Source organism: Engystomops pustulosus, chromosome 4 (genome assembly GCF_040894005.1).
Source record: "Engystomops pustulosus chromosome 4, aEngPut4.maternal, whole genome shotgun sequence".
In the NCBI taxonomy this organism is placed as follows: domain Eukaryota; kingdom Metazoa; phylum Chordata; class Amphibia; order Anura; family Leptodactylidae; genus Engystomops; species Engystomops pustulosus.
In genome coordinates, this window is record NC_092414.1 from 125,273,546 (window position 1) to 125,289,202 (window position 15,657).

Below are 15,657 nucleotides of genomic sequence, written 5' to 3' on the forward strand. Positions count from 1 at the left end.
CTATACATACTCAGCTCACCTATACACACTCAACTCTGCATCATCCATCCACATACACACTCAACTCTGCATCATCCATACCTATACATACTCAGCTCACCTATACACACTCAACTCTGCATCACCTATACACACTCAACTTACCTATACACACTCACACAGAACCACACTCACATATACATACACACACATACTTCCCCATTTCCCTTCTTCTTACCCTGTCCCAGTGCAGCATGGCAGTATGAGACCTGTGGTGATGTAAGAAGATTTTTTCTTGCTAAAAAGTGCGTCTTATAGTCCAGAAAATACGGTATTTTATTTATGAAATAAATGGAAATTTGGTGAAAATTTAGATATAGTATATGTTTTCCAAATTCAAAATGTTCAACTTTTTGGAAAGTTGGTCATATCACAAAAATAACTTGATAACTAACATTTTCCATCTGTCTGCTTTAATTTAGCATTGTTTTTCAAACATCCTTTCTTTTTTAGGATGTTAGAAGGCTTATAAGTTTGGGTGCGATTTTTCAGATTTTCACAAAAATCATCAAAACCTACTTTTGAAGGGTCAATTTAGTTAGAAGTGACTTTATAAGGCCCACATGACAGAAAACCCCCACAAATGAAACCATTTTAGAAACTGAACTCCTCAAAATATTCAAAACAACCTTTGTGAAGTTTGTTAACCCTATGAGTGTTTCATGAGGGTGAAAAATAAATGGAAATGAAATTACAGAATATATTCATTGAACACTAAAATTTACACCTTCACAATGGGTTAACAAGGAAAGTTTTACAGTGTTTAGTACAATTCCTCCTGAGTGTGTATGTATACCCAATTTGTCACTGTACCCTGCTGTTTCGTTTTTGGAGCACAAATATGGATGAAAAAGTTTTCATGTGTCAGGATGCATTTAAAGAGCCCTACTGGTACCAAAACACAGAAGAACAAGTGACACCGTTTTAGAAAGTACACCCCCTGGTGTACAGGTGTTTTATTAAATTAGGCCCCAAGAAGGAAAACGGTTAAAATTTTCTCCAAAATGTCACTTTTACCCCATATTATTTTAAGCTACAAGGGATAAAAGATGAAACAACCCGCACAAATGTGTAAAAATAAGTGTAGAATTGGCCCACCCACGAGCTGAGCCCTCTCCATAGCTGGTAAGTCTTTGCAGCACATTGCATTGCTAGCACCATCATGGGTGTTATCACATCGATCGCCGCCGGCTAAGCCACCTTCGGCTTCAAAAAGACCCGAGGCTGTCTCGTGTTAACCCTTTCATTACAATGTGCTGTCTGCACATTGTAATGAAATGAGAAGTAAAATGTCCATATACTGCCATACTGCAGTATGGCAGTATAAGGTAGGATCGATTATACAACCTAGGGTTAAACTACCCTTGAAAAATAGTAAAAATAAAAGTTAAAGAAAGTTTTAAAAAAATTATAATAAAAAACCCCTAAAAATTCAAATCACCCCCCTTTCCCTAGAATTGATATAAATAAACAGTAAAAATCATAAACACATTGGGCATTTACGGAAGCGCGATACCTAATCTATAAAAATATAATAATGTTTTTTCACTGCGTTTAACCCTGTAGTGGAAAATAGCGACCCTGTAGTCGAAAATGACACTATTTTCCCATTTTGAAAAATATAAAAATATAAAAAATGGAAATGAAAAAACAAAAAAGGGCCAGGTCGTCAAGGAGTGAATCAATTATGCCCCAAAATGGAAAATGATGAAAATTTTCCCAAAAAAGTTACTGTTAACCCTAATTTTTGTAAGCTACAAGGGACAAAAGATGAAACAAACATGTTTTACATGTGTAAAACTATTTCTCCCGAGTGTAGAATTTCCCCACATGTGAATATAAAAGGTTGTATGGGTACACAGTAGGGCTCAGAAGGGAAAGAGGGATGTTGGCCTTTTAGAAGCCAAATTTTACAGAAATCCTTTACATGTGACAGGATGCATTTGGAGAGCCCTAGTGGTACAAAACAGAGGAGAACCCCAACAAGTGACAACATTTAGGAAAATACACCCCTTGGAGAATTTAGCAAGGTGTAATATGTGTATTTGCCATAAAGCTGTTTGATTCAATTAGGCCTTAAAAGGGAAAAGGTGAAAAATTTCAGCCATCTTGCCCCGATCACTGTGTCTGAATCATGTTGCAAGTCACCTCCCTCCGCACGGTTCCGTTACAGCACACACTGAGAAGGGGTTTATAGGCTATACAATGTTTATTGATTTTTTTTTGGCAATTTAGACAAGTAAGAGCTTATTTTTTGCGAGACGAAATGCACTGTAAGAAAACTCCATTTTAGTGGATTTTTAGCTTATTGGTTTCATTTTATTAACTCTTTAATGTGGGAGGAAAATAAAATCATCAATTCTTTTTTCAGATTTTTAGCATTTTTTTGGGGGGGGCCTTCACTGTAGCATAAAAATAATATATTATCTTTATTCTACTGATCAGTACGATTACAGGGATACCTTATTTATATAGTTTTATTTATATTTGTTCAAGAAAAACTAGAATAGAAAAAATTGCATTTGACTAAATCTCGCCATTTTTTTGCAGCAGGATAACTTTCATATTTTTTTGTTGTCAGAGCTGGTTCTGGGCTTATTTTGTGCATGACAAGTACATCTGGTACCATTTTGGTGCTTGTAACTTTTTATTTTTTTAATCAAACAGACAAGATCGCGCAGCCCCGGGGCAATGTCAGACCCCGGGGCTGCCAGCGGAGGATTGAACCCATCCAGGTAAGGGCCGGTAAGGGGTTAACACTCGTGATCAGAGGAATATCCGGTCGCAGGTGTTACAGAAGGGTGTCGGCTGCGATATGTTTTTAGCCAGCACCTACCACATGCCGTAATAGTACAGCCCAACTTTGAACACTTTCCCGTCGTGTTGTACTATTAAGGTATGCGCCGGGTGGAGGTTAAAGGGGTTCACCGGTCAAAATAAGTTTGGCCTTTTGCACAGTGTAGGTCTCAGTGATGGGACCCCCACAGACCATGAGAAGGGGTTTATTATACCCCTGTTGCACCCGAGATGACGGAAGCAGCCTGTCAAGCATGCACTGACTGCTGTGTTCAACTCCATGGCGCTGACGGAGATAGCCTAGCGCAGTACTCGGTAATCTTCGTTAGCGCCATAGAGATGAATAGAGCAGCCAGTGCATTCTCTTGCGAGCAAGTCCCTATTGTTTTATATGTTTTTACTCTGTAATGTATTATTTTTTTGTACATGCCCCCCTATAATCTGCAAGGTGTTACGGGATGATGGCACTATAAAATTAAAGATTATTTTTATCATTATTATTATTAGAATTATTATCTGTCCCATTACACAGGGATAAAGGAAATCAAATTCCCATGTGCTAAGCTGCCAGCACTATCCTACAATGGCAAGCTTAGTCCCACATTGTTAAAGTATTTTCCATACCCTCTAGAGCAGTGGTCCCCAACCTTTTTGTATTCAGGGACCGGATCCATGGTCCCTGGGGAAAAAAAACTGGGTGCAAATACCTCATATCGAACCCCAACCCATATAATCTGTCATTTCCTGCAGCCCCAATCTAAAATTCCCCCTTTTCTGTAGCCGCCTTTAATGTGCTCTCTTCTATGTAAGCCCCTCTTGTTACTGTAGCCCCCTTTACAGTGCCCCTTTTTTGTAGCCCCCTCCCTTTTCTGTATCCCCCTTTAATGTAGCCCCCTTCTGATAGTGCTCCTTATTCTGTAGCCCCCTTTTTATACCACCTTACACTATACTAAAGAGTATGTCGACCCGAGTATAAACTAAGTCACCTAATTATACCACAAATAACTTGGAAACTTATTGACCTGAGTATAAGCCTAGTGTGGGAAATGCAGCCACTACTTATTAATAAAAAGTCCAAAGCAGAGCCCCTCAAAAACTCAATGCTCCCATTACAATGTCCCCTGAAATGTCCCCATTGCAATCTCTCTCTAGCAATGCCCCCTTTGTAATGCCACCTTAATAAAATTTAAACTAACCTATGACACTCCTCTCCTCGTTGTGGCTCCCGGTTCTTCCCCTACGGCTTTCCGGCAGTTGGCAATAGGCAGGTCTAGGCACGCTGCCAGTGCGCACACACTATGACATGGCGATTACATCATAGTGTGTGCCGGGAAGCCGCGGGGGAAAAAGAACCTAGAGCCGCGGCAGAAAAGGAGCGCCGGAGGTAAGTATAGAGTTTTTTGTGTTAAGGTCTTCTGGCCGCGGCACAGGATCGGGTGCTCCACAGCCCTGTCTTGGGCCATGGCCTGGCGGTAGAGGACCACTGCTCTAGAGTTTGTACAGTATGGTCTTCAACATAATGTAGTCGCTATTGCCAAAGAAAGAACTTTGTCTTTCCGTCATGTAGGTGCATGTGTGTGTGTTTTCAGTGGGAAAACTACTCCCTTATTGAGGCCCTTTGCACACAGCCTAATAGGGATATACATCTGGGTGCAAGTTTGTGGCGCACAGCACCGTACTGTGCACGGGGAAAAGATAGTACATGCTCTATCTTTCCGGGTACGGGTCTGCATATCTGTGTGTGCATATAGCCTTACAGAAATTAAACTATGGAAGGTTCATATTGTAATCCTTCCATAGTGTGATAGGATCACTCTAGAGTCTTGGCTTAATAAAACAACACCGGCTACATGGCAAATGAAAATATCCAACCCATGTGCACTTGTTAGAAACATGGATACTGTAGAACTTCCCTTCTCTCATTTTCCCTCCTGCGATCACTGAATGTAGCAGCTGAAGAAAGGCAAGGGAAGGGGGGGGGTACTTCATAAGATGGCCACTTTACAGTTTTTGTTCCACTTTTACATTTCAATGTTTCCTGTCACTAGGCTTTACCACACTAAACTACTCGCCCCTTATAAATTCCCTCTTTTATGTGAAATCTTCCTGTTTACCTATAAAAATTTTCAGCAAGTCAGGCAAATATGATTCTTCTCACACATCTGATAAGTCAAGTTTGGTGATTGCAGGGGAAAGTGTCAGTTCAGAAGTCACTACCTTCTGTTATAAAGTACCTAGAAACATGTTGTTGTGTCATATTAGAGATAAGAATCTGTCTGACTTTGTGTGTAAGGGGGGGATTTTTTACATGAAGGAATTCTATGAAGGACATTTCATACCCCAGATGAGGGGGGTAGTAGTTTAGTGGAGTAAAACCTGTTTAAACCACCCTTAAAAAATTATTTATCATTAGAGTGGCTCCTTACGACAGTTCTATGTCTTTGGAGTTCTGCTGCACGCAGATTCATTAGAGTGGCTTTGGCACCTGGTTAAAACTGCTGGCAATGTTTTTGTAGTGTGGATTGTTTGCAACAGTTGCATGAAAAGTCTCAAAAAACTCCCAACAAAAGTCGCAACATAGACTTGGGCGGAGACTGGCATAAATTTGCACCAAATCCTGAATTCATATTGTGAAAACTAGTCCATGCAAATAATGAGTTTGGTACAAGCAGGGTCTATGTCAAAGTGACTTGCACTGTCCTATGTTTATTTGGCGCAATGGAAAGTCGCAAAACAGCATTTGTACCCCAACTGCGCCAAAACAATGCCAAACATAGACAAAAACCCCAATGTATGTATGTAATTTATAAAGCTGAATGTATGTGTGTATGCATTTCCGCTAAAGTAATCTTCACCCTGAATAACACAATTAAGATGGAATTGGGAGTATACCTGAAGAGAGATGCAGTAAAGAAATTTGGGAAACAATGGAGAAAATGGCTGGAGTGCCCAGGAATGGGAACAGAAGATCTGATTCGGAGATGGCAAAGGGCATGCCCTATAGGATAGTTGGAATTGGGAGGGAAAAGGTGTACTGAGGTTGAAGGAGATAGCTCTTTGGGAGATGGATTATGGGATGCTTCTTGAGGAGCATACAGCCAGACCTGGGAGGGGAATGTTGGGGGGGAGGAGGGAATGATTATATGTTCAGAACTAATGCTTCATTTTTACAGTTAAACTTGTGATATCTGTATATGTATGCTGTAATACACATACGCTTTAATAAAGGTTACCTGATTTTTAAAAAAAAAGTAATCTTCACCGTTGCATTTACAGTCACCAAATTTTGCACATCCGCTCTCTGTGACTCAGGGAATGTCATAGACTCGGTTTTGAGATGAAATTTTAACCCTACGCTTTCCAAAATACACTATTAAACACCATATACAGGAGCCATTGTCTGCTGCTGAGCAGTTTGAAGTTGAGCCGTGATTGGTTGCTAGTTTACCACAGGTCATTAATATGAGTTCTGAGCTTTAATTGGCTACTATCGGCAATGAGTATAAGACAGCTCATGTGTGAGGTAAAATGGATAAGGATACAGAGATGAGGGAGATTTATCAGAAATGGTAAAAGATAAAAACTGTAAAAGGTAAAAATTGTAAAAAATGGTAAAAGGTAAAACTGTTACAGTTGCTCCTGGAAACCAGAACAGTTCTGCTCTCAGACACTTCTGATAAATCCCCCCCATAGACAAAGTGACTGTCAGAGACAAATACAGAGAAAATCACAGTCAGAGATAGACAGAGACAGACTGATAAAGTCAGAGACAATCGGAGATGGTCCGAGAAAGTCAGATTAAGAGACAGACAGGGACAGTCGGGGACAGGCATTATCAGAGACAGATAGAGAAAGTCTGAGACAGAGACAGTCTGAGAAAGTCAGAATCACTCTGACAGTGTCTCTGACACTGTCAGAGACAGACTGACACAGACAGAGACAGTCAGAGACAGAAATGTTCAGAGACAGTCAGAGAGAGAGAGAGAGAGAGAGATACCAATAAAATCTTTTTTGTAAACCCATTCTATTTTCTTATAGCTAAGAGCAGTTATTTACTATCCAGGGCAACCCCGGGAGCTAGAGCTAGTATATATGTATATATGGATCTTATTATGACAGATCTGCCCAAATAATACTACTGATACACAGTATTATTATGCTGCTGTCACTGTTTATCTCTTGTGTACACAGGAGATGAAGGTATGGAGATTAAGAAGCAGATCACTGGCATGAGAAGACTGTTAAATGACAGCACTGGACGGGTTTACCAGCGTGTTGGCAAGGATGGTGAGAAACTGAAGGAAGATGTGCAGGATCTGGATATAAGTTGGACTGATAGTCTCAGCACTTCATGTGCTGCTGCTGATTCAATTCCTTCAGCCCAGGCTCCATGGAACAATGTGCCAATCCAATCCAGCGAGTTTACAGGACAGTATGGGACACGTTCTAAGACCGTGCAGAATCAGATGAAAAATCCTGGAACTAATGGTATGTTTACAAAATACTGATATATGTATTTTTTTAATATAACATATGGTTATGAGAAAATGTAAATGCACCCATTTTGAAAAATAATGTTTTATGTATCAGAATATTTAAAAAAGAATTGATTGATCCTTAGAAGTTGTTAAAAATAGGTATATTTTAGGTATATATATATATATATCTCTCAGGTGTGAAATAGATTCCACAGTGGTATTATGTTATATTAAAAACCAGACCAAAGGGTGAAATACAAAACTGTATCTAGGATCTGCTGTTGATGGGAACCAGATTGTGATAGCTGGATGACGTTTGTAGGGATGATCACATACCTAAACATTGTTGCTGACTAAGTATAACACTTTCAGTAGTAGTTTTGCATATTGGAAGTGACTTCTTTTATTATGGTAGTGAGGTTTGCCACACTGGAAAACTGCAGTAGTTTTAGGAACATGACATGGGATTCATATGTGTCTAATTCAGTCTTATTGATCAAGTCTGATGCATGGTGACCCCATCCTGCAACTTTCAGGGTTAAAAGATATTTGTTGCTTCTGTTTTGTTGCTAGATATCACTGAACTCCTTCAGAGTTTTGTAGATTCAATGCCTCAACAGTTCAGAGGTGTTCTGCACAACGAGGGGAACTTACATAATATTTAGCAGGTAGTTTTAAAGAGGTTGGTGCACAATTTTGTGGATGGGTGATAAATATTTTTCATACACCACCACCTTAATTGTTTTGTGTTGTCACTATTAGAATAGAATGGTATAGAAAATACATCTTGACCAGATAGTTCAATTTACTGCTTGCTTTTCATGTACCAGGTGAATTACGAATGGTGAATTCAGTATCAGAATCAAAGTGCTGTACATGTAACTGCCAACCCACGCTCCAGGCCATCCTGCAGGAGCTAAAAGCAATGAGGAAGTTCATGCAAGTACAGGCAGGTACTGTATTTTATACCGCTTCCATACTACAAATATTCTTTAAAACCATTACTTTCTTAATTGTTATATAATTAATTTACATTTCATATCTTTGGAAAAATTATTGTGACAACATGTGAACTTAAAGAGGTTCCTCAACCCTTTTGGTAATGATGACTTTTGGATAGGTCATCAATATCAGATCAGGAGCATATGTCTATTTGTGTGTGTATGTGTGTGTATGTAGGTGTTTCTGTCAGCTTGTGTTTTCCGTTTTCCATTAAAAAAATAAAATAAAAGACGGATAAAAAATCATGCTTAAAGAGCGCCTGTCGCCACATTTTTCACAAATACAGCTAGTCGTAGGTTCCCATAAAGCCCTATTAACTTACTGCAACCCCTCTTAAAGTTGAAAATTGTTTCCCCCAGATTCCCATAAAATCAAAGTAATAAATTTGCCTGGTATCCACAGATATCTAAAGCAAATAATGGTCCTTAAGCATCCTAACATTAGTAAACCGTACACCATGCACATATCTGAGCATTCCTGCATGAAGGCATGGAGAGGTGTAAATGTCAATGGAGGCATGCTGTGATTTCATGTGATTAAATATATGCATGGTGTACAGTTTGATAATGCTAGGTGGCTAAAGGACCAGAGATGATGTCACCCTGGTCACATGACATTACTGCTGAATGCTGAGAAGGGATGGAGATGAGTTGCTGGATTCAGCCAGAGGAGACCTCGCCCACCTCGTCTCGCTGTAGATATCCCTGAATACAAAAATGTGGTAACAGGCTCCCTTTCAAGGGGTTGTACAATGTTGGATTGTTACTCACTATCCACACAATGGGGGATAACAGTGTGATTGGTGGGGTCGGACTGCTAGGACCCCTAGAAATGTGTAGATTAGACTCCCTGTTATCAGAAGAATGGGCCCCCTCAGGTCAACCTTTTGTCCTGCTGCTCCATTCAGTACTGAAGGAGTGCTGTCATAGTCTGTTCTTGTGACTGATGGGGAGGGAGCCCATGGGAATAACAACCCAGATTGGTACAATCCTATAAAATGAATGAATACCACCAAACATCATGCTAACCTACAAAAATAAAATCATGACTGTATAGGATGTATATGGCTATATCGAGTTTCCAGTGGTTCCATTGTTTCTATAAAAATCCTTCTGCATAGCACAGACAACAATAAAATTCCAAAACGCTTTCAAGTCACCAGAGACATCATAGTGTATCAGGCATTTCTCTCCAGCTTCTTTCTGAAAAGCTGATTACTTTTTTAGTCCATTGCATGATAAATTATATACTCAGCATAAGATCAATAATGTAGAAAATGCAGAAAACACAGAGAACGCTTTTCCAATAAATAACCCATGGAGCGTGCAGACTGACTTTGGTAAATGTATGAAATTTGTTTCTTTAATATAGTAAAACTGAGATTCCAGTAAATTAATTTGCAGTAAAGTCAAGTCTTTTAAATGCTTCAGGGAACTGAATAATGAAAAGCAGGTATCCGGGTTGTAAGTGTCCCTTTACCTTCCTTAAAGAATCACCCTAGGAGTCATTGAGGCTCCTTTGATTCTGAATTTGTAAGGCAGTATTATTTTTTTTTCCTCAGATCACCTTAAATTGCCATAAAATAACTGAAGTTCAGCTTGATGATCCTCTAATGGTTCCATTGCTGACTCTTCAGTATTTGGAGCAATAAAACACCCAACTACCCACTTGACTCCAGCAACCAGTCACTGACCTTACTTGTCATTGCTGTAAAGCTAGAAAATATGTAATGGTACTCACTAAACAGGGCCATACATTCAGTCCATTACAAGTCAATAGATATACACCAAAATATAAAACCTGATGTGTACAGAGCCTTACTTTAGGTTTGTCTTCTACTTTGCATCAGTACATACAAAAAGGAAAGCAAGATTTATAAATGAAGCCATCCCATTACATAAGAAATAATGTGCAATGGCTTTATTGTTACAATATATATTACAACTAATGATAACAGCTCTATAGAAAGCCCATCATTGCCCCCACTGTCTAAAATAGATGATGTCACCTAGAGTTTTTTTATTACTTCATGACCTGTAATTACAGTTGCACACTTTTACAGATATATAGCAAATAAAAAATTCACTGCAATACACTAGTGTCTTGGTACCCTAGGGGGTCTAAAAAATAGTAAAAAGAAAATGAATTTAAAAAATAACCCCAAAAGTTCAAAATACCCCCCTTTCCCTAGAACTGATATAAAATATACAAATAAATACAATCATAAACATGTTTGTTACTCTGAAAACAAGCCCACACACAGCCCTGTAAAGAGAATAATAAATTTTAAAAAATGTTTTGAATGTGAGGAGTGAAAATGCAAATGTCAAAATCAAAATATAAATTGGGGACATATTCCCTTTAAAGGGGTTGACCACTTTTAAATAATCTCTTCTGTTAGACATGTCTCTGCATGTATACAGTATGTACTTGTCTTTGCCTCCTTTGAAAGATGCAGCCTATCCTTGTTCTCAGCAAGCTGCCCTCTTCATAAAAAGAATTACAGGCTCTCTTAGTGCTCCAGGACATCCATTTGATGTCGCTTTCTTTCCCATTCTGTCCACGCTGACAGAAACTGGGAGAGGGCAGGTGGAGGGAGCAGGAAGAGTTATATTCTGCTCCACCTATTCAGCAAAGGTCAAAGAAGTAGAAAGAAGCATGGAGAGTCTGCACACAGTACACAAATAAGTAAGTAGCTTAATCACTTGATGAATATTCAGGTATTATCTACAAGGCAGTAAAGGCACCTATGCACCTATTCAACCTACCTAAAGAAATGGCCAACCTCCTTTAAGGATTCCTCTGGGTTGATTCCATGTGCATTTTGTTGCTCAACTACTGTTGCTGCAACTACTACTACAATACTGTCAAGTATTAGACAGGTTGAGAAGTGTAATTTTTATACAAGGCACTGTACAGTAATGTGATGTTGGTAAATTGTTCCAGAACACAGTATACCCCATTACATAATAGCTGATGAGCTTTAACCCCTTAACGACCAGGCCCTTTTTGGTTTTTGCATTTTTATTTTTCACTCCCCACCTTCAAAAATCCATAACTTTTTAACTTTTCCATGTAAAGAGCTGTATGACGGCTTGTGTTCTGCATAACAAGTTGCAGTTTATAGTGTCAGTAATTAATATTCCATGCCATGTACTGGAAGTGGGGAAAAATTCCAAATGTAGTGCAATTGGTGAAAAATTTCATTTGCACTATTTTCTTGTGGGCTTAGATTTTACGGCTTTCATTGAGCGCCCCAAATGACATGTCTACTTTATTCTTTGTTTTGGTATACTCAAGGGGATACCAAATTTATATAGGTTTTATATTGTTTTCATACATTTACAAAAATTAAAACCTCCTATAAAACAAAATTCTTAATTTTGCCATGTTCTGGCACTAATAACTTTTTAATAATTCAGTGTACGGAGCTGTGCGCGGTGTCATTGTTTGTGACTTTTGATTACATTTTCAATGCTACCATTTTTAGGAGTGTACAGCCCTTTTCATCACTTTTTATAGATTTTTTTTGTATCTTTCAAAATGGCAACAAAGTGAAATTTTCGCCTTTTTTTGCAGCAGGAATAATCAATATTATACTTTGATAGATCGGACATTTTAGGATGTGGCGATACCTAACATGTTTATGATTTTTACTGTTTATTTATATCAGTTCTAGGGAAAGGGAGATGATTAGAATTTTTGAGCTTTTTTTAATATACCTTATATACTCGAGTATAAGCCGACCCGAGTACAACCCGAGACCCCTAATTTCAACACAAAAAACTGGGAAAACCAATTGACTCGAGTATAAGCTGAGGGTGGGAAATGCATTGGTCACAGCCTCCCAGTATATAGTCTGCCAGCCCCCTGTACTATATAGTCTGCCAGCCCCCTGTACTATATAGTATGCCAGCCCTGTAGCATATATCCTGCCCAGCCCCTGTAGCATATATCCTGCCCAGCCCCTGTAGCATATATCCTGCCCAGACCCTGTCGTAAACAGCCTGCCCAGCCCCTGTAGTATACAGCCTGCCCAGCCCCTGTAGTATACAGCCTGCCCAGCCCCTGTAGTATACAGCCTGTCCAGCCCCTGTAGTATACAGCCTGCCCAGCCCCTGTAGTAGGAAAAAAAAATAACACTGTACTCCCCTTTCCGACGTCCCCTGTAGGTCCTCTTCTGTCTCCGATGCTCCGGTGCCACCTTGGGTCCTTCGGTCCTCTTCGGATTCTTCCACTCATCTTTGGCTCCTCTTCGGGTCTCCGTGCTCGGCCAGCACACAGAATGACGTCAGCTGCTTGCCAACATCATTATTTGTGAGCCGCTGCCATCGCGAGGGGAGCCGAAGAGGAACGGTAGAACCCGAAGAGGATCCGAATGACCCGAGGTGGCATCGGAGACAGAAGAGGACCTACAGGTGACGTCAGAAAGGTGAGTTTTGACTTTATTTTTTTAGCTGACTCGAGTATAAGCCGAGTTAGGGTTTTTGAAAAACTAGGCTTATACTCGAGTATATATTTTTACTATTCTACAGCCCCCCTAAGGTACTTTAACCCTAGGCCTGTGAGCCCTCTCAAATCACCCACTGCTAACGCGTGACGTACAGATAGGTCACACGTTGGTAAGGGGCTACTAACCAGTAACCAACTTACTCATAGATCCAGGCTGTAACAGTGGGCAAGGGGCACTTCTCCCACTCTTTGCTATAACCTCCTTTGCTACAGTGGGATTACATCAGGTAGAGGGAGGGGGAAGTGCTATGGGAGCAGATGGGGAGGATGAGATAACAGTGCATTTTTCTCTAGCATTTTTCTCTAGCATTTTTCTCTTGCTCTAGGAATCCACACTGTCATACCACTCAACTTCAAAGAGCCGCACTAGTAACCAGCAGTCTAGATGGAGCAGCAACCACAGTGCAGCACAAAATACCACCACAGTAATTATAAATACCAGAAACCAAATATTGTATTCAGACCCTTAACTAGGCAATGAATACAGTGCCCAAACCAAACAATTAATAATAAAGACCACAGAGCAAAGAACTATAATAAGGCAGAGACTCCAAAGCAGACAGTAATAATACTGGTGCCCCCCAGAGTTGGAATATGATGGAGACCCCCAGAGCAGATTAAAAATAATCACTTCTTCAATACATCTGGCAAATACTCACATTTCCCAGGTCCTCTGCTTCTCCGGGCGCCGATCTGTTCTGGAACCTGAAGGTGGCGTATACAACCAATGCCATAAAACAGAGCAGAGCAGAAGAGGCCCGAGTCAAATGTAACACAAGTGCTCATTGGGGCAGCCCGCAGGTTGTGCACCCATGCCCTATAGCCTGCTGCCAGCCAATTAAAATACTTGGTGGATACAGCAGAACCCTTCTAATAAATCAATTATCTAATGTTTGATGACTAACGGCATATTACAATTGAGGGTAAGGGCAAACAGAGATTTTAGCGCAAAAATATGCTGTGAATTATGAAAATAAAAACATATGAAGGACTGAAGGTACATCTCCATCTTTTCCAATTCATACCAGGTTTTGACACATGTCTAGTAGAAAAGGTTAAAGGGAAACTGTCACTGCTCCGAAAATGAAAAAATGAACCTTTATTTTCTGCCTGGTAACCAGATAGAGAATCTAGCGAGCCGAGGTGGGCGGATACATAAGTGCAAGTCCCGCGGCTTGCTCACACCTCCTTTCCCTACGTCATTTGGCTGCCATGCCTAAGCAGTAAAACCGTGCATGCGCCGTAGGCATTTGTTTTATATTTCAGCCGACAGCCGGATGACGTAGAGAAAGGAGGTGTAAAGCAAGCCACGGGACTCGCACGTATGTATCCGCCCACCTCGACTTGCTAGACTCTCTGCCTGGTTACCAGGCTGAGAATAAATGTTAATTTTTTCCTTTTCTGCGCAGTGATTTTATTAGCTGAACTGCTATAAGGGCTCTATGGGAACCTGCCCGCAACTTCATTTTTTCAAACAGCGGTGACAGGTTCCCTTTAAAGTACTAACATTTACTTGTAACAATAGAGCTTTTTTATAGTTGAATGGCTATTTTCCATAGATCATAATATGTATATCACTTGTTGCTGAATTCTCTTTGCATTTATATTTACATGTGTATATAACAAATGCCTGCAAACAGAGAAGTTGTAATATTGTCGATAATTATATTACTCCCAGGTTCTGCTCTCATTTCCAATTGATACATTTCATTTAAATCCCGAATTTGAGCACAATGCAGAATTTCCTCTTAATTGAGGTCATGGAAGGGGTTGGGAGGTTTGGCAGGGCATTGTCTGTCTCATTTAGCTCAGAATGGATTCATTGCAAGTTTTTACAAGTATTCAGAATATTAGCCAGCCTCTTCTTTTCCTAGGGCAAAGATTCTGTTCACTGCCTTAACTTTTCATCCAAGAACCCCCAGCCAAGGCAGAGTGGCTTAATGGCATAACGCCCTGTAGTCAGCCGCCTGCTACACCCCTACGGGAGGACTGCAGAACATATTAGGCCTGTTTGATTTCATTCCAAAGTGTGAAAATGGTTAAGATTCTCACGTACCTAGAAATGATGTCTCAGCATTTTTCCAGCCTTGCTAACAATGAAGAAATCCTATCACTGTATAAATCACACTTTTTAGTTCAATGCAATACAATGCCTAGTGGCTGCATTAAGGCAGGTTTTACTACATGAGCAGTGTATCTTATTAATGGAAACTCAATGCAAAAAACTCAATGCATATTTGCTTTTGTCAGTATTCATAGGGACATAACCTTCATTTTCAAGTACATTTATTTTTATTTAGTTGCACAAACCCGACAGCAGGCTGTCCAGTCCTGTCTTTGCTCCCAGAAGACTGTTCTCTCGAGAAAAAGAATCTTAAAGAAAAAAGTTCTTCCAAAGAATACAACGGTGACCTCTGTCCACAGCACAAGTGTGAGGGAACACAAGCCACTGCTGCTCCCAGACAGGTCCTCCAGTCTGTCACAGCCTGAGCCAGTCAAGAAAGAGGATGATCATGTACCAGGATTCGGTATTGTTGTCAACTCATCATCCTCTGATGTAAGTTGCACTGCAAAGGTTAATTAGTTGTGTTGCCCTCAAACAGTGTAATGAGTTTCATACGACTTCTCATTACACAAAGCTAAAAACATTAGCATTTGTCCTTAGCAGTCTGATTTTTTTTCTTTATCAAGAATTTACACTGAAAGTGCTGCATTAGAAAGCTTTCATTTCTAACAAAACCCCTAAGTCATCATGTTGTGCACTCAACTTAACCAAAACAAAGGTAGTAGCATTATGATACAATATGATACAATTGAATCCAAACAGCTA

At 39.9% G+C, this 15,657-nt stretch overlaps 1 protein-coding gene across 2 annotated transcripts in view; it reads left to right on the top strand.

Moving 5' to 3' along the window:
• The window catches only part of BEND7 (BEN domain containing 7), a 61,293-nt gene that overhangs the window by 28,756 nt on the left and 16,880 nt on the right, over positions 1 to 15,657 (top strand). For both annotated transcript variants that reach the window (XM_072147324.1, XM_072147325.1), the window contains 3 exons: positions 7,027 to 7,323; positions 8,144 to 8,266; positions 15,128 to 15,384. In XM_072147324.1, the coding sequence (XP_072003425.1) occupies positions 7,027 to 7,323; positions 8,144 to 8,266; positions 15,128 to 15,384 (677 nt within the window). The remainder of the gene's footprint in view (positions 1 to 7,026; positions 7,324 to 8,143; positions 8,267 to 15,127; positions 15,385 to 15,657) is intronic.